Source organism: Muntiacus reevesi, chromosome 4 (assembly GCF_963930625.1).
Source record: "Muntiacus reevesi chromosome 4, mMunRee1.1, whole genome shotgun sequence".
NCBI classification, from domain to species: Eukaryota; Metazoa; Chordata; class Mammalia; order Artiodactyla; family Cervidae; genus Muntiacus; species Muntiacus reevesi.
The window spans coordinates 86,981,871-87,009,135 of NC_089252.1; the positions used below are offsets into that span (position 1 = coordinate 86,981,871).

General features: G+C 46.3%; 1 protein-coding gene across 1 annotated transcript in view; it reads left to right on the forward strand.

Annotated features, from left to right (window-relative positions):
- The first annotated feature begins 4,918 nt into the window (after window positions 1-4,918).
- PDZRN3 (PDZ domain containing ring finger 3) overlaps window positions 4,919-27,265 on the forward strand; it is a 251,721-nt gene continuing 229,374 nt past the window's right edge. Inside the window, exons 1-2 of the mRNA XM_065933278.1 lie at window positions 4,919-5,776; window positions 20,927-21,013. Coding sequence (XP_065789350.1) covers window positions 5,054-5,776; window positions 20,927-21,013 — 810 coding nt within the window. The 5' untranslated portion in view covers window positions 4,919-5,053. The remainder of the gene's footprint in view (window positions 5,777-20,926; window positions 21,014-27,265) is intronic.

The window sequence follows — 27,265 nt, forward strand, 5'->3', positions numbered from 1 at the left end:
CCAGAGCTTGCTCAAACTTGTGTCCATTGAGTGGGTGATGCCATCCAACCATCTCATCCTCTGACAACCCCTTTACCTCCTACCTTCAATCTTTCCCAGCATCAGGGTCTTTTCTAATGAGCTGGCTCCTTGCATCAGGTGGCCAAAGTATTGGAGATTCAGGATCAGTCCTTCCGAAGAATATTCAGGACTGATTTCCTTTAGGAGTGACTGGTTTGACCTCCTTGCAGTCCAAGGGACTCTCAAGAGTCTTCTCCAACATCACAGTTCAAAAGCATCAATTCTTCAGCGCTCAGACTTCTTTATGATCCAACTCTCATATCCATACATGACTACTGGAAAAACCATAGCTTTGACTAGACAGACCTTTGTTGGCAAAGTAATATCTCTGCTTTTTAATACGCTGTCCAGGTTTGTCATAGTTTTTCTTCCAAGGAGCAAGTGTCTTTTAACTTTGTGGCTGCAGTCACCATCTGCAGTGATTTTGGAGCCCAAGAAAATGTAGTCTGTCACTGTTTCCATTGTTTCCCCATCTATTTGCCATGAAGTGATGGGACCAGATGTTATGATCTTAGTTTTTTGAATGTTGAATTGTAAGCTAGCTTTTTCACTCTCCTCTTTCACCTTCATGAAGAGGTTTTTTAGTTTGTCTTCACTTTCTGCCTTAAGGGTGGTGTCATCTACGTATCTAAGGTTATTGACATTTCTCCTGGCAATCTTGATTCCAGTGATAACTAGTATATTAAACAGTTTCTTCATCTGTAAAATGGGTCAACACACATCTATCTTTTGATATGCTGTGAAGATTAAGGAATAGTGAAGGTCAATTGGTAAGCACAATGCTTGCCACCGATCAGCAGCTCAAAAATTATAAATATCATGCACATGAGCTTCTGATAAAACATGTTGGTAGAAAGGAGAGTAAGAACAGAATCTAAATCAGTGTGATGGTGAACATCGCATGTTAGGTTTGGGACCACACTTTGGTTAGAAAGTGCAGAATCAGACTATGAAAAGAAGGGGTGGTGACAGAGATGGTCCAAGCTGCAGGAAATTATAAAGTGTCCACAAGGAATCATCCCTTCATAAACATTCAGATGATTCTCAGATGCTTGAGTATCTAGTCCATACCAGAACAACCTGCTACTTTTCTCACATGACTTGTGATGGCAAATGTTCACCTTCTTACCATTTGTATTCATGTTTATTAACGTGGCATCTCAGCTTTTCAATTCAACACCCCTCTCGCTATACTGCATTCACTGTCATTCCACAGTCAGCAGAGGACACGGCATGGGCTGCCAGTACTGACGTCAGACCGACCTTAGCAATGAATGCAAGCCTGCCCTCAAACCAGTGGTTCTCAACCCAGGGCAGTTTCGCCTCCCCAGGACTTTGGCAGTGTCTGGCTGACACCACTGAGCGTGGTGTGTGGCGGGGGATACTACTGGGATCTAGTAGGTAGTAACCAGAGATGCTACGAAACATCCTACAATGCCCAGGGCAAAAAATTATTTGCCTGCAAACAGAAATCTTTCCCTTAAACTTTTCTTTTCTTAACCTTTCTGGTTCTCAATTCTCCTATTAAATTCAGCCACTAAATAATATGCATGATCCGCCAACTCTGACATTCTAGGAGGCTTTTTTCCCCCCTGACCTCCAAGAATTTTGCTTCTAAAATTAACCAACAAGGAGTGGTTCAGACAGACTTTTCTTTTGCCTACAGAGGCCAATCCAGTCTGCTATAGCTTTTCTGTGGCCTCAGCTGTAGCATTTCATCAACAGCCTCTTAGTTGGTGATGCAGTGGCGGTGGTGGGACAAGTCTTAAGAGAAACCTACACCCAAAGTGAGCAGGAATTGAGCTTCAGGAGTTGCTTGTAGAAAAATAAACGACCCAATCAAAAAATGGGCCAAAGAACTAAACAGACATTTCTCCAAAGAAGACATACAGATGGCTAACAAACACATGAAAAGATGCTCAACATCACTCATCATCAGAGAAATGCAAATCAAAACCACAATGAGGTACCATTACACGCCAGTCAGGATGGCTGCTATCCAAAAGTCTACAAGCAATAAATGCTGGAGAGGGTGTGGAGAAAAGGGAACCCTCTTACACTGTTGGTGGGAATGCAAACTAGTACAGCCACTATGGAAAACAGTGTGGAGATTTCTTAAAAAACTGGAAATAGAACTGCCATATGACCCAGCAATACCACTTCTGGGCATACACACTGAGGAATCCAGATCTGAAAGAGACACGTGCACCCCAATGTTCATCGCAGCACTGTTTATAATAGCCAGGACATGGAAGCAACCTAGATGCCCATCAGCAGATGAATGGATAAGGAAGCTGTGGTACATATACACCATGGAATATTACTCAGCCGTTAAAAAGAATTCATTTGAATCAGTTCTAATGAGATGGATGAAACTGGAGCCCATTATACAGAGTGAAGTAAGTCAGAAAGATAAAGAACATTACAGTATACTAACACATATATACGGAATTTAGATAGATGGTGGCGATAACCCTATATGCAAAACAGAAAAAGAGACACAGAAATACAGAACAGACTTTTGAACTCTGGGGGAGAACGTGAGGGTGGGATGTTTTGAAAGAACAGCATGTATATTATCTATGGTGAAACGGACCACCAGCCCAGGTGGGATGCATGAATCAGGTGCTCGGGCCTGGTGCACTGGGAGGACCCTGAGGAGTCGGGTGGGGAGGGAGGTGGGAGGGGGGATCGGGATGGGGAATACATGTAACTATATGGCTGATTCATGTCAATGTATGACAAAACCCACTGAAATGTTGTAAAGTGATTGGCCTCCAACTAATAAAATAATATTAAAAAAAAAAAAAAAAAGACAAATAGTAGTGAAATTTAAAAAAAAAAAAAAAAAAAAACAAAGTGAGCAGGAATTTCTCATTCATGGTTCGTGATGAGCTTTCCCTGTTTCTCAAAACCAGTTTGGTTTGACGAGGATCACCCTGTTGATACTAGTCCACCCTATGAAACTGACAGGCCCACACACCTTTGGTGAAAGAATGTGTTTCTTACCCATTATCTGAGAACCTGTGAGCTGCTTAATAAATATACTGATGGAGGATTTCTGGCACATGCTTATCTGAACAAAGGCCAATTATATTCCAAGAACTAGCAAAGGAATGCATTAATTGATTTAAGCAATTAAAGTCCCTACCACAAATAGACAACAAATGCCACCAACACAGATGAAAGAACACCATCCAGGGACCTCAACAAGGCACTAAAAATCTAATCAGTGACAACTTTTGAAAGGTCAGTTCAAAACATATAATCCTTCTGGACATCAAGGGAACCTTCTCACTCTGGCAAAACAGTTACATAGTGAAGGTCATGGGGCTTTCTCAGCCACAGAAAGGAGAGAAGTAAAAGCAACTAGACAAAATGGATGCTGTAATCCCACTTTCCAGACCCCAGAGCCACACTAAACACTGAGATTCAACTTTTCCATTTCACTATTCAGGATCTGGCAGCACTTCCCAAATGAGAATGCCATAGCTTGATTTCTTTCTTACCAATTCTGGCTGGATGTTTCTTAGGCATGTCTAGAGCCTGGGGTAGAGAAGGAAAAATTTTTAAAAATCACCAAACCATGGATGCTGCTATAAATTGATCAAGTAATTTGGAATTCCAAAGTACTATTGCTGAAAACTGCCCTGCTTGAAACTACTCCCCAGCAGAAGTAAAACATCCAGATTCATGGACTGCCACTTCCCAATCAGGTGGAAATCCACTGAGTAATAGCATCAGTACCACTTGGAGGCTCTTTTTCACAAGCAGGTTCTCAGACTCCACCCCAGACCTACAGAATCAGAATCTGTATCCACAGTAAAATTTGAAAAAGAATGCTCTGCAGGGCCTTCAGGAGTAGTTTATTTTTTGCCTTCCCTCAGTCTGAGTTTCCCCAATTGGAATATGGAAATATAACAAAGTGCATACAAAGGGGAAAAAAAAAACCAACAACAACGGAAGGAAGACAGTTCACAGGAGTGCGGGGGACTTTGGGGGAACTTCTCCAAGTTCTACACTATGCAGTTTTTAACAATGTAAGATCAGGGTTACTTCTTTTGTATTGGGGGAAAATAATCTTTAAATACAGCTGACGCTCTCTCACAGTATTGTACTGATTTTAAAGGGACCGATGTAGCAGGGCCCAGCACCGTACTGCAATGCAGATTAAGTCGAAGGTGTTAAGTGAACTGGATGGAGCCAGCCTGCACCCGTGCACCCGGAGAGCAGCTCTCGTCTCCGAAAATTGGCCCTCATACATTCGCTCTCAGCACCTGGAAACCTTGGCCTGGCAAACTTCGGATCCGCTGAACCTCGGATCTGACCTGTAGTTTTTGGAGCGTCCCGCCGGCTCGGTAACTTTCCCTGGAATGAAATAAATAAATAAAGACCGTAAGTGCTGAAATAGCGGCCCCCACACTAAATCTCTCTACAGGAAAGAGGAGGCCGGGGAGTGGAGTCAAAAGTCTCAGTCTGGCCCGGACAGGGCTCCAGGGAAACTAGTTTGAGAGGCTGCAGCATCCTCAGCGGCTAACTCAGTTAGCTTTCTAGGCTGTCATTTTGTCTCCTGTAGCGAAAACTGCAAGAGAGAGAGGAGTTTCCCGAGAGAAGGGCTCAGGCTGGCGTCCTGGGCGGGCCAGCCCCCTTGGCGAGCTTCTGGGTCTTCCCTCTTTCCTCCGCCTCCCTCCGTCCCTCTTTCGCTCCCTCTCTCTCTCTCTCTCCCTCCCCTCCCTTCCTCCCTTCCTCCTCCCTTTTGCGTCGGGCGGGCGGGAGGCCGCCGAGGCAGAATGTTCTTGCGCACGCGCTCGCGCAATTACGGCCGAGGAGTTCTGTTCCTCGGGCATTTTCCGAGGAAGTCTGGAGCAATTAGGCTCAGTCCGGGGAGAGCCAGCGAGCGAGCGGGCGGCGCTGCCGGCGCGTCTGGGCTGCCTCGCAGGGAGGGAGGGGGCGGCCGGCCGCCCGGCGGCGACCCCGGGCCCCGGCCGCCACCATGGGCTTCGAGCTGGACCGCTTCGACGGCGACGTGGACCCGGACCTGAAGTGCGCTCTGTGCCACAAAGTCCTGGAGGACCCGCTGACCACGCCGTGCGGCCACGTCTTCTGCGCCGGCTGCGTGCTGCCCTGGGTGGTGCAGGAGGGCAGCTGCCCGGCGCGCTGCCGCGGTCGCCTCTCGGCCAAGGAGCTCAACCACGTCCTGCCGCTCAAGCGCCTCATCCTCAAGCTGGACATCAAGTGCGCGCACGCGGCGCGCGGCTGCAGCCGGGTGGTCAAGCTGCAACAGCTGCCCGAGCACCTCGAGCGCTGCGACTTCGCGCCCGCGCGCTGCCGCCACGCGGGCTGCGGCCAGGTGCTGCTGCGGCGAGACGTGGAGGCGCACATGCGCGACGCGTGCGACGCGCGGCCGGTGGGCCGCTGCCAGGAGGGCTGCGGGCTGCCCCTGACGCACGGCGAGCAGCGCGCCGGCGGCCACTGCTGCGCGCGGGCCCTGCGGGCGCACAACGCCGCGCTGCAGGCCCGCCTGGGCGCGCTGCACAAGGCGCTCAAGAAGGAGGCGCTGCGGGCCGGCAAGCGCGAGAAGTCCCTGGTGGCGCAGCTGGCCGCCGCGCAGCTGGAGCTGCAGATGACCGCTCTGCGCTACCAGAAGAAGTTCACCGAGTACAGCGCGCGCCTTGACTCGCTGAGCCGCTGCGTGGCCGCGCCGCCCTGCGGCAAGGTAGGCGCCCGCCGCCCGCCCCGACCCCCTCCTGGCCCCGGGGCGCCTCCCAGCCTCTGTGGTCTTGGGGTTACCGGGAGCATCTCTGCCTCCCACTTCTAACACTCCTTGCTAGATAGATCGCTTTGAGCCGGTCGGGGAGTCAGTCTCACCTTGGGAATTGTTGTCCTTACAGATTAAACTCAGGCTGAAGTATAGCTGCAGCAGCTTCATCGGTTCTGGAAAAACTAAAAGGAATTCGAGAGCAGCGCAGAGTTAAGAGTGAGTGTGGCTCTTGAGTCAGAACCCCGTAGGGGCTTTGGTGCAGATCAGATGGATGATCATGGGCAAGTCGTTTAACCTCTTTGAAGGTTGGGAAACAGGGTTCCTCTACACGTGACGGAGGAGATAAGATACTGACACAGGAGATGTTAACTATATCCATGCACCCTCAGGCGGCCCGGAAAGAATCAAAGGAACCCACAGCCCAGCCTTGGAGACTAGGTTAGCAAGGTTGCCAGAGGAGAGGCCGCTGGAGTAAAAGCTGGATTCCAGTGTGAGCTTTGCTGCCAACTAGCTGGCTGACCTTGAGCAAGCTGCTTAAGCTCTCTCAAGTTGGAAAGTAGGGCCCTAGAGATGTGACACAGGGGGTGAAACTCTGCCAGGCCCCTCCTGTGGTGTTCCTCCAGGGATTGAAAGAATTCCAGAAAGAATTAAAGGAACCGCCACCAAATATAAAGCAATAATTGGCAGTGAGGCCTCTGGAGTTAGAACTGTTTTTCGAGTTGGGCTCTTGGCTAATGTTGTGGCTTGATCTCCAGGTGCTTCAGTCTCTCTAAATGTAAAATAGATTCTTTGCCTGCTTCAGGGAGAGAACATATGAGAAGGATCTAGCAAGTTGCCCTGTAGAGAGCAAATGCTCAACAAGTGTTGCCTGTAATTATCTTTACCCTCCTCCCCTTGTAAGCCATCCCCCTGTCCTGGGAGTTGGTGTAATTACAACAGCCACTACTGCTGGAGGCTTGCCTTGCTCCAGGCCCTATGCTAAGCTCTCGTGCTTCTCAGCTGTTTCCTTTTTAATCAAGGGAGGCAGGTTGCTTCTCGTTTTGCGGACTAAGAGAACGCAGGACCAGTGAGGGGCAGCCCTGGCCCTGAGTCATTGCTTCGAGGTGGCAGAACTGGGTTCTGAACCCACGGATGCCCAAGCTCTTAACCCCCATCGTGTCGCTTCTCAGTGTAACCACAAGTACCATTTACTGAGGGTTTATTATGTACCAGCCACAGTAACAAGCACTCTGCGTGTGTTCTGTGTGTAGTCCTCTGAGATGAGGAAGCAGGCGCAAGTCCCAGAACTTGTCCAGAGTCAAACGGTGACTCAGGAGACAGAGCTACGATTCAGATTCCATCTCAGTTGTCAACCTTGGGCATTTTGACATTTTGGACCCCCAACTTCTGTGCTATAGGAGGCCGTCCTGTGTGCTGAGAGGCATCCTTAGCCTCTACCCACTGGATTCCAGTAGCACCCCCCCCCCCCCGGGTGTGACCTCCAGAAACATCTGCGTGTGTTGTCACGTGTTCCCTGAGGGGACTCAGTCCCCTAAGAGAACCAGGGTTTGCTGTGATTGCAGAGGCCACCTTTTCACCAGCTGGTGAGGCACCTGGGCCATGCCGCTGCCTCTCTGGTCGCCTGTTGCAGTGGAGGAGAATGTGTGTGCCTGAGGGTCCCCAGGGGCCTGCGTGTGCTTTGCCTCTCTGGCCCTCTCCCCAGCCCCCTCTCCCATAGCGCACACCGACTCCCCCCTCTCCCCTCCACCCTGTCTTGGCCCCCCCGGCTTGTCTGTCAGCTGCAGCCCCAGCAGCTGGCCGGCTCTGGGCGAAGGGCAAATATTTACAGCTCTGAGGCTCACCCAGGACCGCACAGGCGTACAAAAGACTGGTGTGAGCTTGCAAGTCCCCAAAGCAGGGGGCCAAGTTCTGTCTACAAGCAGGCGCCGGGCTTGGGGTGAAGGAGTTCCCGGAGTTTCTCCTGTTTATGCTGTCATCTGGACTTCCTGCGGAGTTTTAAGTGATGCTTATTTATAAACAAGCCCTTCACTTCCCCGGAGTTTATACATCATTCATTGTTAAGCTGGTTTATTATTTCTTCTTGCCTTTCTGTTTTCTTTCTGGAGTGTTTGGGTAAACTCTCTCTCTCGGAATCAAAAATATGATACTTGAATCAAAATTGTGGATGTTTTTGAAGTTCTGTTGGGTGAGTCAGGAGGATAATCAGGGGCATTAAGCTTGGGGACAAGATGTTGCTTTCTGAGCTTACAGACAAAAGTTTCCTTCTGGAGTTGGAGCACTGCTCAGGACTTTCATGGACCTTAGTGCTGGCTTGAGAACAGCCAAGAAAGGCCTGGCCTGAAAGCTGAACTCATTTTTCAGGCCTCAGACCCTGGCTGTCTCAGCCCAGGCCTTAGGGGAAAGCGTGCTGCTTTTGCCTTAAAGTTAACCCCTAGTCACCCTTGGGGAGAGCTTTTGCTGTTCCTGCATCTGCCAGACAGACCCCCCTCCCACTGCAAGCTGTTTAAGAACTTGTTTATTTCATTGGCGGGACTCTCTGCTCCCACCGGGTACTGTTTATTCTCTTCTATAAGGCAGAAGGATTTATATTCCTTGGAAACGGGCATGCACAACACTTTTATTATTTTTTTTTTTAAAGTCCTATCACTTACCTCTCTGTTAAGAGCTAAAGTAGATAAGAAACACTCAGAAGATTTTCCATACCCCTCTTCAGGGCTTTAGAACTTGTACCATAAAATGATCTGGCATTATTTAAATGATCTTAGATTACAATTTTTGATATCCACTGAACAGAGGAGTCTGGCAGGCTATAGTCCATGGGGTCGCAAAGAGCGGGATACCACTGAGCAACAAACACTTAACCATTCAGGGTTTGGAGCTAGGGTTTCTTCTGCTCTGAAAGGTGAGTTGGAACAGGTCTTCTCAAACCTTCATATGATTGGAATCACCTGGAGATGAAAGAAGAGATTCCTGAATCTCACCCTTGGAGATTCTGCTCCATCAGGGGCTGGTATGGGGTGTGAGGTTCTGGTAAGTTCGCAGCTGATGCTGGACCACCTAGCACATTTTGGGTAACTTCTCAGCTAGAAAGAGAGTTTCGGCTCAAGTAGAGACGTAGACCAACATGTGTTCTTTTTCTTCACACAGTTATGATTTTACTGATCATTGTCTAAACATCTCTTCCTGAGTATTTTATGAAGGACCAGTGCATAGTTCTCAAACCCAGAGCGCCTAGCAGTTGTATGATAGGTAACATGGCCCAGAACGGCATCTTGAACCAATCTGCAGTCCTATCTGGGCTACAGCAGACTTGGTGAAACTATACTTGAAGATGTTAAAGAGTTGGGCTCCCAGCCTCAGTTTCCCACCCTGACTTACCACCTGATTCTAAGAACAAAGGCATTCCACAGCAAAAAAAAAAAAAAAAAAACTTTCACTTTCTGGGAAAGGGAAGGTTCTGGGCATAACTTTCCTTGGAATTTTTGAGAACCTTGAGACTGAGCCTCAGTAGCATCTGCTCTTTTACCCCCACATCCAATCTTTCATTAAACCTGGTTGATTTTACTTCCTGAACACTTTCTGAATCTCTTCACCGCTCTCCAGTCCCATCAGATCATCACTTTGGTCCAAACTAGGATTTCCTGACCTCAGCCCTGTTAGCATCTTGAGCTGAATAATTCTTGGTTATGTGTGTGTGTGTATATTGTGTGCATTATAGGATGTGGAACTGCATCCCTGGCCTCTGCCTACTAGATGACAGAAACAATTCCCACATCGTGACAATCACAGATATCTCCAGGCTCTGTCATTGTCCCCTGTGGAACATAAATCAGCCCTGGTCTCAACCTCCATCACCTCTTACCTAGACCACAGCTGTTCCCTCTCTGTATCTTCTTGCTTCTTCCCAGTGACCTCGAGCTGGGAATCATCTCTTAGAAATGTAAATCTGATACCCTGCCCAGTCACTAAGTCATGTTTGACTCTGCAACGCCATGAACTATGTAGCCCGCCAGGCTCCTCTTCCCTGGGATTCTCCAGGCAAGAATACTGGAAGGGGTTGCCATTTCCTCTTCTACGAGATCTTCCCAACCCAGGGATCAAACCCACATCTCCTGCATTGGCCGGTGGATTCTTTACCACTGCGCCACCTGGGAACTTAAACCCTGCTTGGTCTTGTGTTTCTCTTGGATGGATGTAAGGTGAAGCACACTCTGGGCCCTGCCTGCCTGTACTCTTCTTCGCTTTCGTTTCTCTTCCCAGGTTCTGTGGTCTCTGGGAAAGATCCATGCGCTCCTTCCTGCCCCTGGGCCTTTGCACTTGCTCTTTTTTCCCCTAGGAATAGTCTTTCCAGGTGCTCGTCACTAGGTAACCTAGGTAACCAGCAGGTTTTCCAACTCTTCACCTTCTACCCCTTGCCTTTCTGTCGGCAGTTAGGGTTTGCGCTTGACTAGATAACCTTTCTGTCCTCCCTCCATCATTACCTGCGGAAAGCCCTTGCTGTCTGGCCTGACAGACTAGGGCTGGTACCCTGAGACCCTCACTTTGGTGCTCCCTGCATGGCCTTCTTCACTGCTGTAACTGAATAATGGGAAGAGCTGTTCGTTGTCTGTGAGGGAGGATAAAGGAAGGACCACATGTGCATTCTTCAGGTCTGTGTCCCGGCACCAGTTCGGTTACCAGGTGCCCTGTGAGCTCGCGATATGTTTTCAGTGAGTAAACTCAAGATCGAAAGGGCTGTCTTGTCAGCCGTCAAAACTTTTCAGATTGCTGACCAAGAGTGAGCTTGTTAGCTCACTGTTAAAAAAGAATGAGTTTTTCCGTGACCTGCAAGTGAACAAAATTGTTTCCAGGTTTGTGGGAGGCATGCTTTTTGTTTCCCTGAGATCTACCCAGATCAAATTGTATAAAGCCCCAAATCCCAGAAACGATTTTGTCCGTTTCAGAACTCCTGGAGATAAGTGAATCTATAATAGACAGTTGTATGGAAAGGTGTTCCAGATGTCCAAACACTTTGAAATGTGTCTATCAGAGTGTCCACAGTTCAGTGTCTTTTCTGTTTCTGAAAAGCATCAGGAGAATGACTGTTCCGCAGTGTCCCAGTTCAGCTAAAACGAGTTGTGGGCTGTTGCATCCATTTCATTTCAGTGATATATAAAGAAAACTAGGATTCAGCTTACAGATGTGTTTTCCAGCTACACTGGCTCAAATGATCATAACTGAATAATAGAAACTGGGAATTCTGTTCCCGTCTGTCTGTAAGTGGTTCTTTCTGAGTTCAGAAATGGTGTTTGCTTCTTTGTAAAAATATTTGATGAGAGAGAATCTATTTATAAGCTGGTTTGTGTTGGCTGTAGACACAGAGCTTAAAAGGAAGAGGAATAGCATTCATTGAGTTTTACTGGGTGCCATACACTTAGGGTGCATTGTGTATGTACACACATTAACTTCCCCATCTTATTCATTTGGTAGATTTTTTTTTTTTGGTAAGAGAGGCAGGTTGTAAAACACTATAGGACAGCTGGGTTCAGGCTAGAAAGTTATATGAATTTGGATTCTAATTGTGTAGAGATGGTATTTTTACCCAGAACCTGATTCCAAGCTTTTACCACAATAAGACCGTATTTTCTCCTGAGGCGGTGTCCCCTCCAAAGGCTCATACAAGTTTCCGAAGGGTTGGTCCTCTACACACCAGCACTGTGTAGGTTAGAGATGTGGGTGCAACTTCAGAAAGACTCTGCAAACTTAGTACCCACACCCCATTACAGATGGAAAAAGAAAGATTCTGGAGGTAAAATAACTTCCCCAGCGTCATCTTCTGGCTCCAGTTGGTCCAATGGCTGTGGTTCATGGTGATGAAGTGGGTTCACCCCAGGCTGTAATTCCCATCTTCAGAGGTCTGGTGTGGAGCATGTGGAGTATAAAACAAAGCAGGTCCTCACTGTCAAAGAGAGGCAGAAGGAAAAGAAAAAGATGGTGTCTTGGATGGAATCATGCCTCATTCCCTAATTTTTAATCCTTCCCTAATTTTGAACCGAGTAAGTTAAAGAGTGGCTGGTGGTAGGAAGCAAATGAAATTCTTCCAAATGTGGTCTTTCGGGTTGGCTTCTCACATGCTTACACACCGTGTACCAGGCACTGGGATGGTCACCGCTGGGTACAAAGGGGAATGCGCGCAGCTTTCACCCCTGGATTCGTTGGACACCCACTGTGTCTTTGAAAACACCACGTCGTTCTGCTCCTTGCTCACCCGAGTTGTGGGTCACCTCTGTCCCCCCTGACTAATGGTGTTCTAATAAGCCTGTTCCAATAAGAAAGGGAAGTGGTGTAACATAATGATTACTCTTGTAAAGAAAATAACTAACAGATGGACCCGGGCGTCCATCTTTCTCCCCCATCCCGTGAGTCTGATCGTGGGGAGCCTGCGGGTTGGAGCCTCAGTGCAGCCCGTGCGTACATGGGCCCTGCAGCGGCCCCTCCTCCAGGAAGGGGAGTCTGATGAACTTTTCCCCAGCAGAGGACCACAAGGGTGTGCAGAAATCAGTCCTGGGCAGAGGGGGTCACCCCTCAAACTTTGAGAGAAGCTGTTTTCAGGCACCCTGTGTCTTTGCTGCACGTGGATGAGGAAGAGGGTGAAGTCCCATTCAGGCTGCCGGTCAGGGTTGGATGCAGGCCTTGTGTCACCGGCAGCTCCGGGGTACCCTGAACTGAGCTAGTGTGTGATCAGTATCACACCCTGGAGTCAGCGACATGCAGGCGTCTGTGCTCCTTCTGCCTCATTGTTGAGGGTCTCTGGGAGGATCCTCTAACCTCCTGTAAGCCTTAACTGCCTCATCTCTAAAATGGGCTAATGCTGTGCCCTTATGGGACAGGCTTTAGGATAAAATGAAAGTGTTTGAAAGTGTTAGTGGCTCAGTTGTGTCCAACTCTTTGCGACCCCATGGACTGGAGCCCACCAGACTCCTCTGTCCATGGAATTCTTCAGGCAAGAATGCTGGAGTGGTTGCCGTTCCCTTCTCCAGGGGATCTTCCTGACCCAGGGATCGAACCTGGCTCTCTTGCAGGCAGGATCCTAATCAGGCTTACCGAGCATTTGTTGAACATTTATTAAGTACCTGTGGGTTTGGGGTTTTTCTCCAAGTAAATCACTGAAGAAACTTCAGAAATTGGAGATGGTTTAATGGAGAAGAAGGAAAGGGATTTTTTTTACCCAAAGGATCACAGGCTCATTGCAAGCCTCAGGCTCTCTGGGTGTCTCTTCTCTAACTGCTTGTCAGTGCTGGAGACTCTGAGAAAGAGGGGTGTTCGTGTCAGTTGCACTGCATCTGGTTAGCAGCTCTGGGCTGTACCTAAAGCCGCAAACAAAATGTGCTTTCTGCATGTTTATGTGTATTCATTTGCCCTTCTGCAGTTACCAAACTAACGAGAGGTCAGTTCAGTTCATTTGCTCAGTCATGTCCGACTCTTTGCGACCCCATGAATCACAGCACGCAAGGCCTCCCTGTCCATCACCAACTCCCGGAGTTTACTCAGACTCATGTCCATTGATTTATTTGGTGATAAGAACCAGCCATCTCATCCTCTGTCACCCCCTTCTGCTCCTGCCCTGTTTTTCCCAGCATCAGGGTCTTTTCCACTGAGTTGTCGCTTCTCATCAGGTGTACAAAGTATTGGAGCTTCAGCATCAGTCCTTCCAATGAATATTCAAGACTGATTTCCTTCAGGATTGACTGGTTTGATCTCCTTGCAGTCCAAGGGACTCTTCAACACCACAGTTCAGAAGCATCAATTCTTCGGCACTTGGCTTTCTTTATGGTCCAACTCTCACATCCATATATGACTACTGGAAGAACAAGAGGAGGGGAGGCAGGCCAGACTCCCACCATCCTGTAAGCGGGAACATAGGACATTACAGCTGGCTAGCCTTTGCTTTGTTTCTGATTCGGAGGAGAAAATGCCCTGGGTTGGGTGACTAGATAGTCACATCTCAAAAACTGAAGCCCCTTGCAGTCCATCAGGTGGAAATGTGAAAATGCTGTAGTACCTTATGTCAGTTTGTTGTGTTGGTGACAGTGTCGCCTGGAGGTATTCACCAGAAAAGCAGATGAGCGGATGATAAAAACGAGAGACGCAGTCTTGAACTCCAACTCGTGCAAATAGAGAAGTAGAGTTGGGGGTTTTCTCAGGTTTTTTAAATATAACAAGAGGCTAAAAATGTGTGTATATTTTTGGCCTAGGGCAACACTGACAATCTGTACTTAATTTCTTAGGGTATTTTTCAAAACCATCTTGTTTGGCTTATGGATGAAAGTTTCCTAGTCTGTGGCTCCAGGAAATCTTTGTTCCTTTCTGCCTGTCCCCCCACGCCCTTTATCTCTTTTCCTCCTATCTCTTTTCATCCTCCCTATTCTCGTGGCAGATACATGCTGCTAATACTTCTGTTAATCTCATCCATTTCCAATTTGTTTTCAGGTATCATTCCCACTACTCCCTTTGGTCTTGGGCGTGAGCAGTTTCCCCTTCTGTTCTTCCTCCAAGAATACCTTCTTTAGAATTGAGGTTGCAATTACAGGGAGGGCTTAGTCCAGGCTGCTTCCCCATTTAAAACATAATTTGACCGACGAAGAGGACAGAAGCATCTCAGTTCGGAGAAAGAGAGGGCATCCCGTCTCTTTAGGAGAGAATGCCTGGTGGCCAGCTCTGTCTCCTGGCCCCCCAGCCCCACCCTCCACATTTTTGCCCTCTCTTGTCACTAGTCAGCAGGCAGAGCTGTTTCCCAGCTGTGTGAGTCTTTGAGAGCTTTGCATAATCTGAGGCCGAGAGGTGTCGTGTCATCCCAGATATGCAGACGAGTGGTCAGTCAATTACAGTGCTCACAACCCGCCGGGCGGCTTTCCAGTCGAGCCAGTTCTCAGCTGCGAGTCCCACGGCGGCAATAATCAAGGAACACCCGTCACTGGGAGGAAAGGAGTTTGTAGAAAGGATCCACATTGATGGTGGCATGGATGGACTTTGGGGGCCGCCACATAGATTAGAAGATGGCTGGCGTCCAAGTTTCTGAGGCCGGGTTGTTTGGAGGAGAGCGGTGCAGAGACTTCAGAGCTATGCTGAGAGGAAGACGGACTGTGCCATAGAAAGACAGTTCACATTCTTGGGCTTAAAACAAGAACAGCCGCCATATGGTGTCTTTCTGACTAAGGACTTGTGACTTCTGCTTTTTCACTGTGACTTTTATTTCCCTCCTCTTAATCTTGTCCAGTGAGACATTAAATTGAGCAGATTATAAATCGGGTGCTTTTTTTGAAACACTGATCTGGTAGTTACCTGTTGGAGTATAATAGCCAAGCTTATTTTCAGCAGAACGATTGTATGTTCCTGAACTTGGAGCTGCTGTTTCTGCTTGTAACTTACCTGCTGTGGATGGCTCATGCCATGCCCCCTTCTCCCAGGTTACTGAGTCTGCCCTACCACCATCGGCAAGACCTAAGCACCTCCCGAGGAGACCCGGCCGTGCGCTGGGGGCCTGACTGTCTGCTTGAGTTGGATTCTGGGGTGGAGATGGGGGCTGAGCATGTTAGAGCTTCGTGCCCGCTCCCCACGGAGGCAGTGCTGGCTGGACTCCAGACTATGAAGGCATCTTTGTTTCCCAGTGCCAAGTGATGGCCCTAAGTGAGAGCTCCTCGCCCTCCCAAGTCCTGGCTGTGGAGGGAAGACACCCTGCATTCAGGAAGGTCACCACAGAGCACTGAGTACAGTTCCCTACGCCAGCAGTCCCCGACCTCTTTGGCACCAGGGACCAGTTTCGTGGAAGACAGTCTTTTCCAGGGACTGGGGGCTGGGGATGGTTTCGGGATGACTCAGTATGATCTATTGTGCTCTTCATGTCTAGTAGTATTACATCACCTCTACCTGAGGTCATCAGTCGTTAGATCCCGGAGGTTGGGCATCCCTGCCTAGTGCTGTAGGGTAGGTTCTCATTGGTTACCTGCTTTATACACAGTGTCGATAGGGTATATACATCACTCCCAATCTGTCCGTTTCCCCTTCTTCTCAGCCCATCAAGACTCAGCCCTCTGGTAGAATCAGAAGCTGTCCCAGTGTCTCAGCAGCCCTCCAGTGTCCGCCTTTCCCAGCTCCTCCCTCCACTGTCCGTATCCAAGCCCGCACTTTCTTTGACTTGATGTCTCTTCTGTCCTGTCATGAGGACATCTCCCTCCATGCCTGGGGACGTCCTTTGTCTGATTTCCCTCCTCATGCCCCAGCCGTGGTCAGTACCCTCTGCCCATCCTATCCCCACGGCCCTGAAGCTCCAGGTTCAGGCTGAGCTGCTCCCCTTGTCTGCATCATGCCTCTCTCCCACTGCCTCCAGGGTAAAATCTGCCTCCTGGCCCTTTATCAGCCCTCCAAGACTATGCCACTCTCGCTCCAGACTTGGGAAGAGGAGAAATGTATACGTGGATCTAGTTCCCATTTGATGACCAGATGTTGTGAACACGTAACTGTCTTTATTTGCTTAACTGCAGGCCTCAGTTCTTCCAGACTTGCTGTAGACTAAGTTAATTTAGGATTAGACATTCGCCACTTCCGGGGTTTTGTAGCAGAGTCATTTATGTGGTCAGAGAGTATCATGACCTCGATGTTGTGCTCGGCTCGTGTCTGGAGCCCTTGCTATTGGCCATGCCCTGTACAGGCACTGGGCAGGGATAGCCCTAACTCATTCATATTTCAGAAGAAGCCATTACTATCCTCCTCCTAAGAAGGAAAAAACTAAAATCACATTCTGACTCTGAAGTCCAGGATCTTAACCATCACCCTGATCCTGTAAAAGGCACAGTATTCTTATGACACCATTTGGGGTATAATAGATACTCTGATCTTTGCCATTGTTGGTGCATGGTCCAAAGAAGCCTTGCTTAAAACTAAATAGAAAACAAATTAGATGTCTAATCCTTCCCGACATTTTAACGTGAATTTCAGGCTGAGTATTTTGAGGCAGAGGGGTTTAGGGTAGGGTGCACACGTTTCCCAGCACAGTAGCAAGAACTTGCCTGCTGGAGTCCGTGGATTGGGTTCCAACCCTGCCCCCGCCTCTTGGCAGCCACGTGGTCGTCAGCAAGTGTATGCATTTCTCAGAGCCTCAGTTTCTCGGGTACAGAGCTTGATATAATACCTGCCTCAAAAGCCTGATGTTTTGGTTACTCAGTTGTTTGTGTGAAAGAGAGCTCTTTCCTGTCTTTTATTTTGGTATACCAAGACATTGAGAAAGTTTCAAAGCATGGGTCATAATAAACTACCAAGGCAGAGCAATATTGATTAAAGTTTCCTTTAGATGGATGATATTACTTACAAATGTAACATCTGTGAACAGCTGAGAAAGCAGCGTTGATGAGAGCCTTTGTCCTTATTCCGTTTGTCCATCTCTGGAGATCTCTGTGGCTCATACGGTAAAAAATCTGCCTGCAGTGCAGGAGAACCAGATTCGATCCCTGGTTTGGGAAGATCCCCTGGAGAAAGGAATGGCAACCCGCTCCAGTATTCTTGCCTGAGGAATCCCATGGACAGAGGAACCTGGAGAGCTATAGTCCATGGGGTCACAAAGAGTTGGACATGACTGAATGACTGACACTTCCACTTTCTTTGCTTTATTGGGTGGAGTATAACTGAATGAGAATCATTTAAATACTCTCTATCCTGATACACTTTGAACCCAGGAACAGATTAAATCATTAAGCAGAAATCAAAGTTAATCTGTTAACATGGTATTTTGTGAAGCCTCCTGTTAAAATTCTCTATTAACATTTCTTCTGAAGAATCAGAAAGTAAACAGAAGTAGTTCAGGTTGCTTAGGGGGAAAGAAGTGGAAAGGAAACATCAGAATGGAGCTCAGGGTGTCGGAGAAAAGGAACTGACCTTTGAGAGAGAAATGAAAGTAATTCAGTCTAGCCAGAGGGTTTCTCTTCTCTGTCATCATTCCCAGCATCATGTGTTGAAACGTCCATGTGGTGGCTCAGTCCTGTAAATTAGTCCTAAAATAGGCAGTGTCACCTAAAGCCACTGTGTAAGCCTGCTGGACGACAGACTGGGTCAACACACTTCTAGAAAAAGAGAACATGCTCTTCTCCCCTGCGGTTGATTGCATCTGGCAAGGAGGGTTGGAGGGTTAACTTGACTGTTAACTCGATCAGCCTTTGTAGATTGCTGTTTGGCTAAATGGTGTTGTTTCAGGCATTGTCTCAGTTGGTCTCCATTGTCTCTGGAAAAAGATCTCTGAGTTGGGCCCAAACCTAGATGTCTCTGGGTATCTCAGGTTGGATCTTTTGGAGATTAATAGTTCAATAAAGAGTTTGGAGTTTTGTTCTGATACTAGTTTCCCGGCCAAGACCTCCTATAATGAGTTTCTTTGTGGAACTTTTTGGAATGCCATCAAGGGAATCAACTTGGGTGGGACCTAAGATGTTGCCAGCCTACATGGCACTCTTCTACTTTCCACATGAGAAGGAAGTTAGTGTAGAGAGTTGAGGTCTAGAATCTGGGAGATCATGGGTTTAAATGCCAGTGACCTCTTAGTAGTCCTTTGACAAGCTTTTTTAATCCTCCCAATCTTCCCACCTATATCTTGAGGATGGTAATAGTACCAGTTGATAAGATTGGTTGGATTGTTAAACAAAATAAAGCACTTAAGTGCTCAGTATAATTTCCAACACATGATAAAGAGCCAGTAAAAGTTAGCTGTTATCGTTGTTAATGTAATATGATTTCTTTATTTTTCATTTTTTTAAAGAATAGTTATCACACAGTAGATTTAAAACTAGTCTGTTTTAATCATTTAGCTATGCATTCTCCTTTTTGCATCATTTGAGGTTGTCCAATCAGAGCTATCTGCCTTAGATTACTATGACCTGGCAGTTTCTATCATTGATTAGTTATGAAAGCCAGAACTGTAAGCTATGTATGATAACTCACTCAAATTTCCATGTATTTCTTTTTTTCAGCTCTCTAAGATAACAAAGCAAGATGTAAACTTAGCAACCTTTTCCATTTCCAAGACAGAAAGATATAAACTGTTTTGGTTTGCAAAACATTGCATTTACATCTCCAAACTATTAGGGTGATTCTGCAAGTTTTAGTCTCTTTAATTTGAAAGTTGCTGTTGGTTCAAATGAATGATAAAGATTGATGGCATTGATGAAAGTGAAAGTGAAAGTCGCTCAGTCGTGTCCGACTCTTTGCGACCCCATCCATGGAATTCTCTAGGCCAGAATACTGGAGTGGGTAGCCTTTCCCTTCTCCAGTGTATCTTCCCGACGCAGGAATCGAACCCTGGTCTCCTGCATTGCAGGCGCATTCTTTACCAACTGAGCTACCAGGGAAGCTAGATGCTCTGAATGGTGGTACTGTGGATTGGAATTTTTTTTTTTTAAGTAAGTAAATGGTTGTCATTAATGAGGCTCTGCTGTTGTTTTATTAAGTACCATAACTTAATAGAGACTGGCTTCTCTTATATACTCTATTTTCTGTATTGACTAAGTGACCCTGCAGAAATGAAGATTTTGTTATTTTGTTCTTATTGAATACCTAGTTATTCCATCAGAAACAGCCTGTTTCTAATAGTAAATTATCATTTTCCTTTTTTTTTTTTTTTACAGCATTTTAGTAATTGATGCTAACTTCCATGACATTTTTGAAGATATTTTGAGTTCTGCTATATACTAACTAGTCATGAGAAACGGGCGTGTTTACTGAGGATTTTAAGCCCATGGAGATAATTTTACACATTGAGACCTATTAGTCTTTAATATATGTGTGAATATGTGTGTGGCTTTGTTGTGCATTTTTTCTGGCCAAATATGGAACAGTGTTTTACATTGACAGTGATGGGACAGTATTTTACATTGAAAATGGTGGCAGAAAAAACCACTTGGCCATGCAGGTCAGAAAGTGTGGCTTTCTTTGCCACCATGGTGGTCAAGTCAGATAGCTGCATTCATGTCATTCAAATGTTACCATTTATCCCCCCGACCCCCCCCCCCCCCCACCAAAGTCTAAGGCACAGGTTGCACCAGGAAGCAGTAAATATCACAATAAACCTCTTTTGTGATAAGTTGTTAGTGCTGTTTTTGAGAAAGCATATAATGAAATATTTCATACTTTTTTTTAAATGCCACATTTAAAAGATACCCTGTTTAAACAGAAAATGTGAGTGAAGCAATTGCACATTTATAGCCAGTGCGTGTGGACCTTTGCATACCATTCGAATAGTTGAAACCCTTTCAATGGTATATCAGCGAGTTTAATATTTATGTCAAAACCTATTCAGTGATAGTTTGCGTAGAAGGTGAAATCTATTTTTATCCATCTGTCTGTTACTAGAGAGTGTTGGTTGGGGTGCCCTGGTGTCTCCATCTTCTTTGACTGTTGAACATTGTGCCTCTGAGACCTACCGGGACCACTTGTTTGATTTAAAGTGGCTCACGTGGCCCCACCTGCCTTAAACAGAGTGTTTTCTGTTCAGCAGCCTGCGTCTCCTCAGGACTGGACAGTCATTACTTTGTGAAAATGCCCCCTCCTCCCTTTTTAGTAAGATTTGGGATTTTCCTTGTTCCCACCCATGTTTGAGTCTGACTTTTTAAGTGCTATTTCTCCCCTGAAATCTCCCAAACACAGATGACTATTGATGGGCTGTATATGTGCCTAAGCTTCCGACGGGATTGCTACTGGAACCTTCCACAGCATATTAAGGTGAATGCTGCTCTTGAGAATGGCTGAGGGATAGAGGTAGCCGTCGAAGCAGCCAGCCTGTGGTGGGCTGGTCAAAGCAAAGATGTGTGTGCAGAGCAAGAGAAAATGTTCATTACTTCTGTCTGGATGTCTTCAGATGTTCTTAAGTGCTCACCGCAAGGTCTGATGGTATCTAGAAATGTTTGTAACGTCCTCAACATAGACCAGAGTTTCAGCATGAGCCTCCGAAGTTTTCTGGGTTAAACTTCTCTAGAGATATAGGGTTTTTAATGATCAGGTTGGCAATCCATGAGTCCATTTAGATAGAAAATTCCTCCCATTGGTTTTCCTAAATGTTAATGAAATGTTGAACTCATTTATCCCCTGCAGGGTGAAGAAACAAAAAGCCTGACTCTTGTCCTGCATAGGGACTCCGGCTCCTTGGGATTCAACATCATCGGTGGCCGGCCGTGTGTGGTACGTTCGTTGTTGAGATGGGTTTAACGGGTCCCTGATGGAGCTGGGAGAGGGGTCAAGGACTGGGGTGTGAAGGGTAGGAATCCTAGCTCACTTCATTCTGCTCTAGTTAGAGTTCATTGTGCATTTATCATCTTTGCACTCAGGGGTTTTTATCATCTTGTTTTTTTTATTAAGGCATAGTTCATTTGCAATGTTGTGTTAATTGCAGGTGTATAGCAAAGTGATTTGGTTTTGGGGATTAGTTGTGGTTTCCTAATGTAGCACTGTCCTAGTCATACAATAGCTAATCCTAGCTGTTCATTTTTGAAGAGTTCATGTCTAGTTTGATAGCAGTTGAACTGAGAAAAGTCATGTTAATATGTGTGGAATTCTGCTTAATTTTATGAGACAGCCCGGATAGGAGGGAGCTTGGGAGAGAAAGGATACATGTATATGTATGACTGAGTCCCTTCGCTGTTCACCTGAAACTGTCACAACGTTGCTAATTGGCTATGTGCTATGCTTAGTCACTCAGTCGTATCCGACTCTTTGCAACCCCATGGACTTTAGCCCGCCAGGCTCCTCTGTCCATGGGGATTCTCCAGGGAAGAATACTGGAGTGGGTTGCCATGCCCTCCATCCAGGGGATCTTCCCAACCCAGGGATCGAACCCAGGTCTCCCACATTGCAGGTGGATTCTTTACCATCTGAGCTACCAGGGAAGCCCACGAAGACTGGAGTGGGTAGCCTGTCCCTTCTCCAGGGGATCTTCCCGACCCATGAATCGAATCAGGGTCTCCTTCATTGCAGATGCATTCTTTACCAGCTGAGCTACCCCCTCAATACAAAATAAGTTTAAAAGAAAAAGGACTGTGCAGTTACACTGAGGGGCTTTGCTGGGTTCAGGGCTCCAAGACTGGCAGTCTTGTCAGGACTTCTACCTGCCTTTCATTAGTCAGGGGCCATTCCCTCATTTGTGGGCTGGTGTAGCCTTTGCGCTTCCCTCTCACTGGAGCCGTTTGATCACCCTATTCATCATGATCCCCTCCTCCAGAAAGGGGAGGCTGAATGCAGATCTGTTGATTTAACTGCCAGGAAAATGTCTGCTGAGAGGGCTCTGGGGAGGTGGCAGAGGATGTATTCCGGAGTCTCACCTTTCACACGGGATTCCCAGAGTATGTATCATCTCTTGTTCTTTTCCTTTGCTCAGCCTTTCCTCATTTTTCTCAGATGGTAAAAAATCTGCCAGCAGTGCGGGAGACCCAGGTTCAGTCCCTTAGGTAGGGATGATCCCCTAGAGAAGGGACTAGCACCCCACTCCAGTATTCTTGCTTGGAGAATCCCATGGACGGAGGAGCCTGGCGGGCTATAGTCCATGGGGTCGCAAAGAGCTGTAAACAACTGATTGACTAAAATCAACATCTTCCTGGTTAGTCAGCTTAAGAGGAAAATAGTCAAGGAAAAGGGAAAGAAAAATCAGATTCACTCATTCAACAATTAAGTATTATACATGGGCTATTTGCTATGGACTTGGAGATACTGGCCAGGGAAACTGGATCCCTCTGGTCATTGAGTTTATCTCCTGGGTGATATAAGGCAAGAAACAAGTATAAAGAGTAATTACAGATTGGGAGAAGTACAATGAAGGGGAAAAAATGGGAGGATGGCTACGCTACATTCCAAGGAGCAAGGGGCGTCATTGCCCAGAGTGATCAGGAAAGAGGGGAAGGGATATAAAGCCAAATCCTAAAGGATAAGAAGATGCCAGCCATCTGGATGTAGCTGATGTTTGTCCCATCTTCATGGAGCTCATGTCCAGGTGGAGAAACTGATGAATTAGAGAGGAAAGTGCTGTTCTCACTGATAAAACTCTGTGCCTGAGTTCAGCTAAAGATGCTTTGGGAGGCAGTTAACCCTAGGGAAGAAGGCATCATGGGGCAGGCCACTGAAGCTGGCTTCTGAAGGATGAGTAGGACTTTGCTAGATCAGAGGTTCATGTATAATATGTTTAGTTGAACAGTCTTAACTGTAGAAAAAAAAATGGGACATAGTTGGTTATAAACTATACATGTATTTACTACTGAACTAATATTACCTGTCTTATAAAAGTTACATGTTGAAGAATCATTTTAAATGATGAAATTAAAATATGATTTTTAATATACTGTTTCATCATTCCACTGTGTTTCATTGCAAATACCCATCTTTGAAGGCCACTGAGGTAAAAGAAAGTGGATAGACCCAGGGGAACCTGGACAAGGACAAAGACAGAGATGAGTAGTGGCAGGACGTGGTCAGAAAGAGGCCAGAGAAGAAGAGGCGGGTTGTGATTAAATTCCCTTTGCTTTTGGCCAAAGCCACAGTTTCAACAACAAACGAGCGTGGTTTATTGCAAGAAAATGATGGCTTAGTAGTAGGTGATACATAGTCATTAAAATGATGAACCGATACATGATTTGCCTTGTAAAATATATTTTAAAAAGAACACTTCTAGATGATGAGGTTAAAATAGAATGAAGGTTGGTTGGGGCAGGCAGCGGTCCCCCTGGGCTGAGCCCCAGGGGTATGGGCATACACTTGTTCTTCCCATCATCTTAGGGGAATTCTAAAACTAAAATTATCTCTGTGCTCAATCACTCAGACATTTCCTACTCTTCTCGACCCCATAGACGATAGCCTACCAGGCTCCTCTGTCCATGGAATTTCCCAGGCAAGAATACTGGAGTGGGTTGCCATTTCCTTTGCCAGGGGATCTTCCCAACCCAGGGATTGAAACCAGATCTCTTGTGTCTCCTGCATTGGCAGGCAGATCCTCCACCACTAGCACCATTTGAGACGCCCAAAATTATGTCAGATTGGGACTTTTTTGCTTTTCCCTTTTTTTTCTGATCGGCTGCCGTCCCAGGCAGCATGTCATGGTGCTGCTCTGATTCAGTACCACGCTGCCGAGGGTGGGCTTTCCTGCTGTGGGATGGGCTGAGGGAGCCAAGTGGGGTTTGACTGGCTCAGTCATGGTCCCAGGACCACAGGAACTTAGTCCACCTTATCATCGGGAGAACTTGTTCTGCCACTTGGCACATGTAACAAGACAGTTGGCTGCAGTTGGTTTTTATTCATAATTATTCATTCTCTCCCTATCCATCATTACCATTACCATTTTAAGAAACAAGTACAGTAAACAAAGATGCTTTTCATTTTTAGACATTTTGAAAGCTTCTGTAGCCCAAAGAGTCCGAACCAGGAAGCTCTCTTCTCTGCACACCAAAGCATATATATAGGGAAGGGGAGCCTAAATTTTGCAAAATGCCTGAAATGGAGAGGCAAACTCATGGCTTGGCAATTGTTGTCAGCCAACAATGGGAAAGCCCACAAAGATGGTGTTTCATTTCTGCACCTCCCCAGGGATGAAAGGATGCTTCCAAGCTCACTAGAATGCAGTTTTGTTTTGTATTTCTCAGACTTACCAAAAAATATGTTTTAGGTCATTTTCTTTTTCGTTTAAAAAAGTGATATAAGCACAAACTAGACTGACTTTTGTAGATTTAAAGGGCTCTCAGTTTATGTGGTCTTTTTGCGAGAACTCCATGCATAGCCCTGGGGAGGGAAATTGAATTCCATATGCATGTGTTTGCCATCGTGTTTTTAAAAACGTGTCCTGATTAGCAGAAGCAGCATAATGAAACCTAAATGGATTCTGCCCTGTTGCCTGGAAATCTGGCAGGTCATTGAGAACATGCTAAAAAGCTAGGATGAGCAACAATGTGTACTCATTGTTAGTTACTGGAAGTAGAAGGCAGGGCGAATGACGTGTGTGTTTCCCAAGGAATTCCTGTGTTGGATGCTTGGTTGAGTTGTGACATAAGCCCAGCAGGGGGGCTCTGACATAAGGCTTTTCGTTGCACCATGCAGTATGTAATGCTCTTAGCAAAATCACATCACCCATTCACCAGTGCTCGGGTCCCTAAAGAAACAGCAGCCAGTCTGGAGTATCAGACCTATGCCTTCAGCCTTTGGCAAGTTTACTTCATTGTCTGGCACCCCTGGGATGGAAATAAGCCCTTTCATTTTTCTGTTTCTCAGGCCAGTAAACCCAAACAAATCCTAAGTCATATTGGTTCACTTTGGTGCATAGCTCTCCCTTAAAATGTGTTAGGAGAGGAGCTACCAACAAAGAATAGAGAGATGTGTTCTGAGAGGATCAGGAATGTTCTGGATTTGGTTTTCTCTGCTTCTGTGCTATGTTTTTTACATTCTGTTCCCATCCCTTATCACGGTCTTCATATGACCTCAGTTTGGTGTTTGCTCTTGCCCGTCCCTCTCTGATTTTTGCTGGGACTTTCTGATGCTCCTTAAGATAAGTTACTTCTGTTCAAATGTATTATTCTGCAAAACGAGCCAAAACCGAACTCTCAGCCCCTATCTCCTCCTTCCTCCCCAGCCGAGAAACGCAAAGCAGTTCAATCAGAGTAAACACCGATCTCTTTTCATTTGATATATTGACGTTACCTCTTAAGGAACTTAAGCTTGTCCATAAATCCTTTGTGGTCCATTGAGACTCTTCAGGGTCCTCTAGTGGAATATTCCATAGCCTGGAATGCTTTTTTCTGAATTCACATGTATTTTTGAAATTTTTCTCAATGGGAGATGCTGTTCCACTTAGAGTTTGTGACTTGTGGCTCTTATGAGGATTAAATGATGGACAGAGACCACTCATTACGTACCTGGTGGTTGTTGTTTAGCCGACTCTTTGCAACCCCCTGGATTGTAGCCCACCAGGCTCCTCTGTCCATGGGATTTCCCAGGCAAGAATACTAGAGTGGGTTGCCATTTCGTTCTCCAGAGGATCTTCCCGACCCAGGGATCAAACCCATGTCTCCTGCTTTAGCAGATGGATTCTTTGCCTCCGAGCCAGCAGGGAGGCCTGTGTCCCTGGCACCTGCTGTGCACTCAGTAAATAGAAGCTGTCACACTTCTGCGTGCTTGTATCTGAGATGCGCTTGCGACTCCTGCATCATCAGTAGCGCATCAGTAGTAGTAGAGAGAGAGGTCTCCAAGACTTCCAGACGGGAAGGGTTAGTGTGCAGTAGGCCTGAGGGGAGGTCTGCGGTGCTGGGCAGTGGTGTCTTTGGGGGCTGGCTGATCCAGCTCAGCGCCCGCAGTCTTATTGATCCTCCCCCTGGAAGAGTGTTGGGGGAATCCAGATGGTAGTGGGCGACTTACCTTTGTCTTGTGGGGAGGGATGTTGGGAAAAACACTTACTGCTCATTTTGCATTGTGATTGTAGTTTCTTTTGAATCCTGTTGTTACATTGATAGTGTTGTGTGTGTGTCTTTGTGAGCAGCGGGGCAGGGAGGGGAGAGCAGAGCTGGGGAGTGTTTTCCCACGGTGGGTTCCCGCTGTCAGACTTCAGGGGGTAGACTGAACCTCTTCAAAGTCATCTCTCTCCGTCTGTAGAATATAGGGTTTGGGGTTTGTTTAATTTTTTAGCAAATGGAATTTTGATGTATTTGCATTTGATGTATTTGTATTTTATAAATTTGATGTATTTGTATAGAGAAATGATTACTGAAGTAGATGTTCTTACAGCGTTGTGGCAGGGAAATCACCAGGATGGTGGATTTGGGAGTTTTTTGTGGAACATCCTGAACTTAACTTCCCAAATCTTTTTGTTTGGAAACAACATGCACTTTTGCTGTTTCATTTCTAAATCCATCTGTTAATCATGAGAAATTTAATCCACGCTCTTGGAGAGTATTCATCCCAATGCTGTTTGGAAAGAAGTTCATGAACAAGCTGTGAGGGGTTTTTTTTGTTGTTTTTTTTTAATGAGTTTGTTGAAGCTTTTTGCTTTTAAATAAAGGAGAGACTTTGAGCAGTGAACTGTCTTCTTTCCCAGAGACTTTCAGACTGGAGTTTGAAAGATCTAAAGGGGTTCAAAGAGATTGGAGATCAGAATTCATTAGGATTGAAGAGGTGGAGGCTGGTGCATGGTGGGGTTTTCTGATGCAAATCGCAGCAAAAATAAAAAGCCTATTTTCACCATCAGATTATTGAATTTAAAATTTTAATATTGCATTTGTGCTTGTAAGGATGTGAGAATTTACTTTGTTGAATGAGCTTTCAGTACAGGCTCTCTGAAGGGTAATTTGGCAACATCAATCAAATTTGCATACTCTCAACCCAGCATTTCCATTGCTAGGGATTTGCAGCAATATATAATAGCGAAGGTATTTATTTAAAAATACAGGTAGAAAGGTATTGGAGGTGATC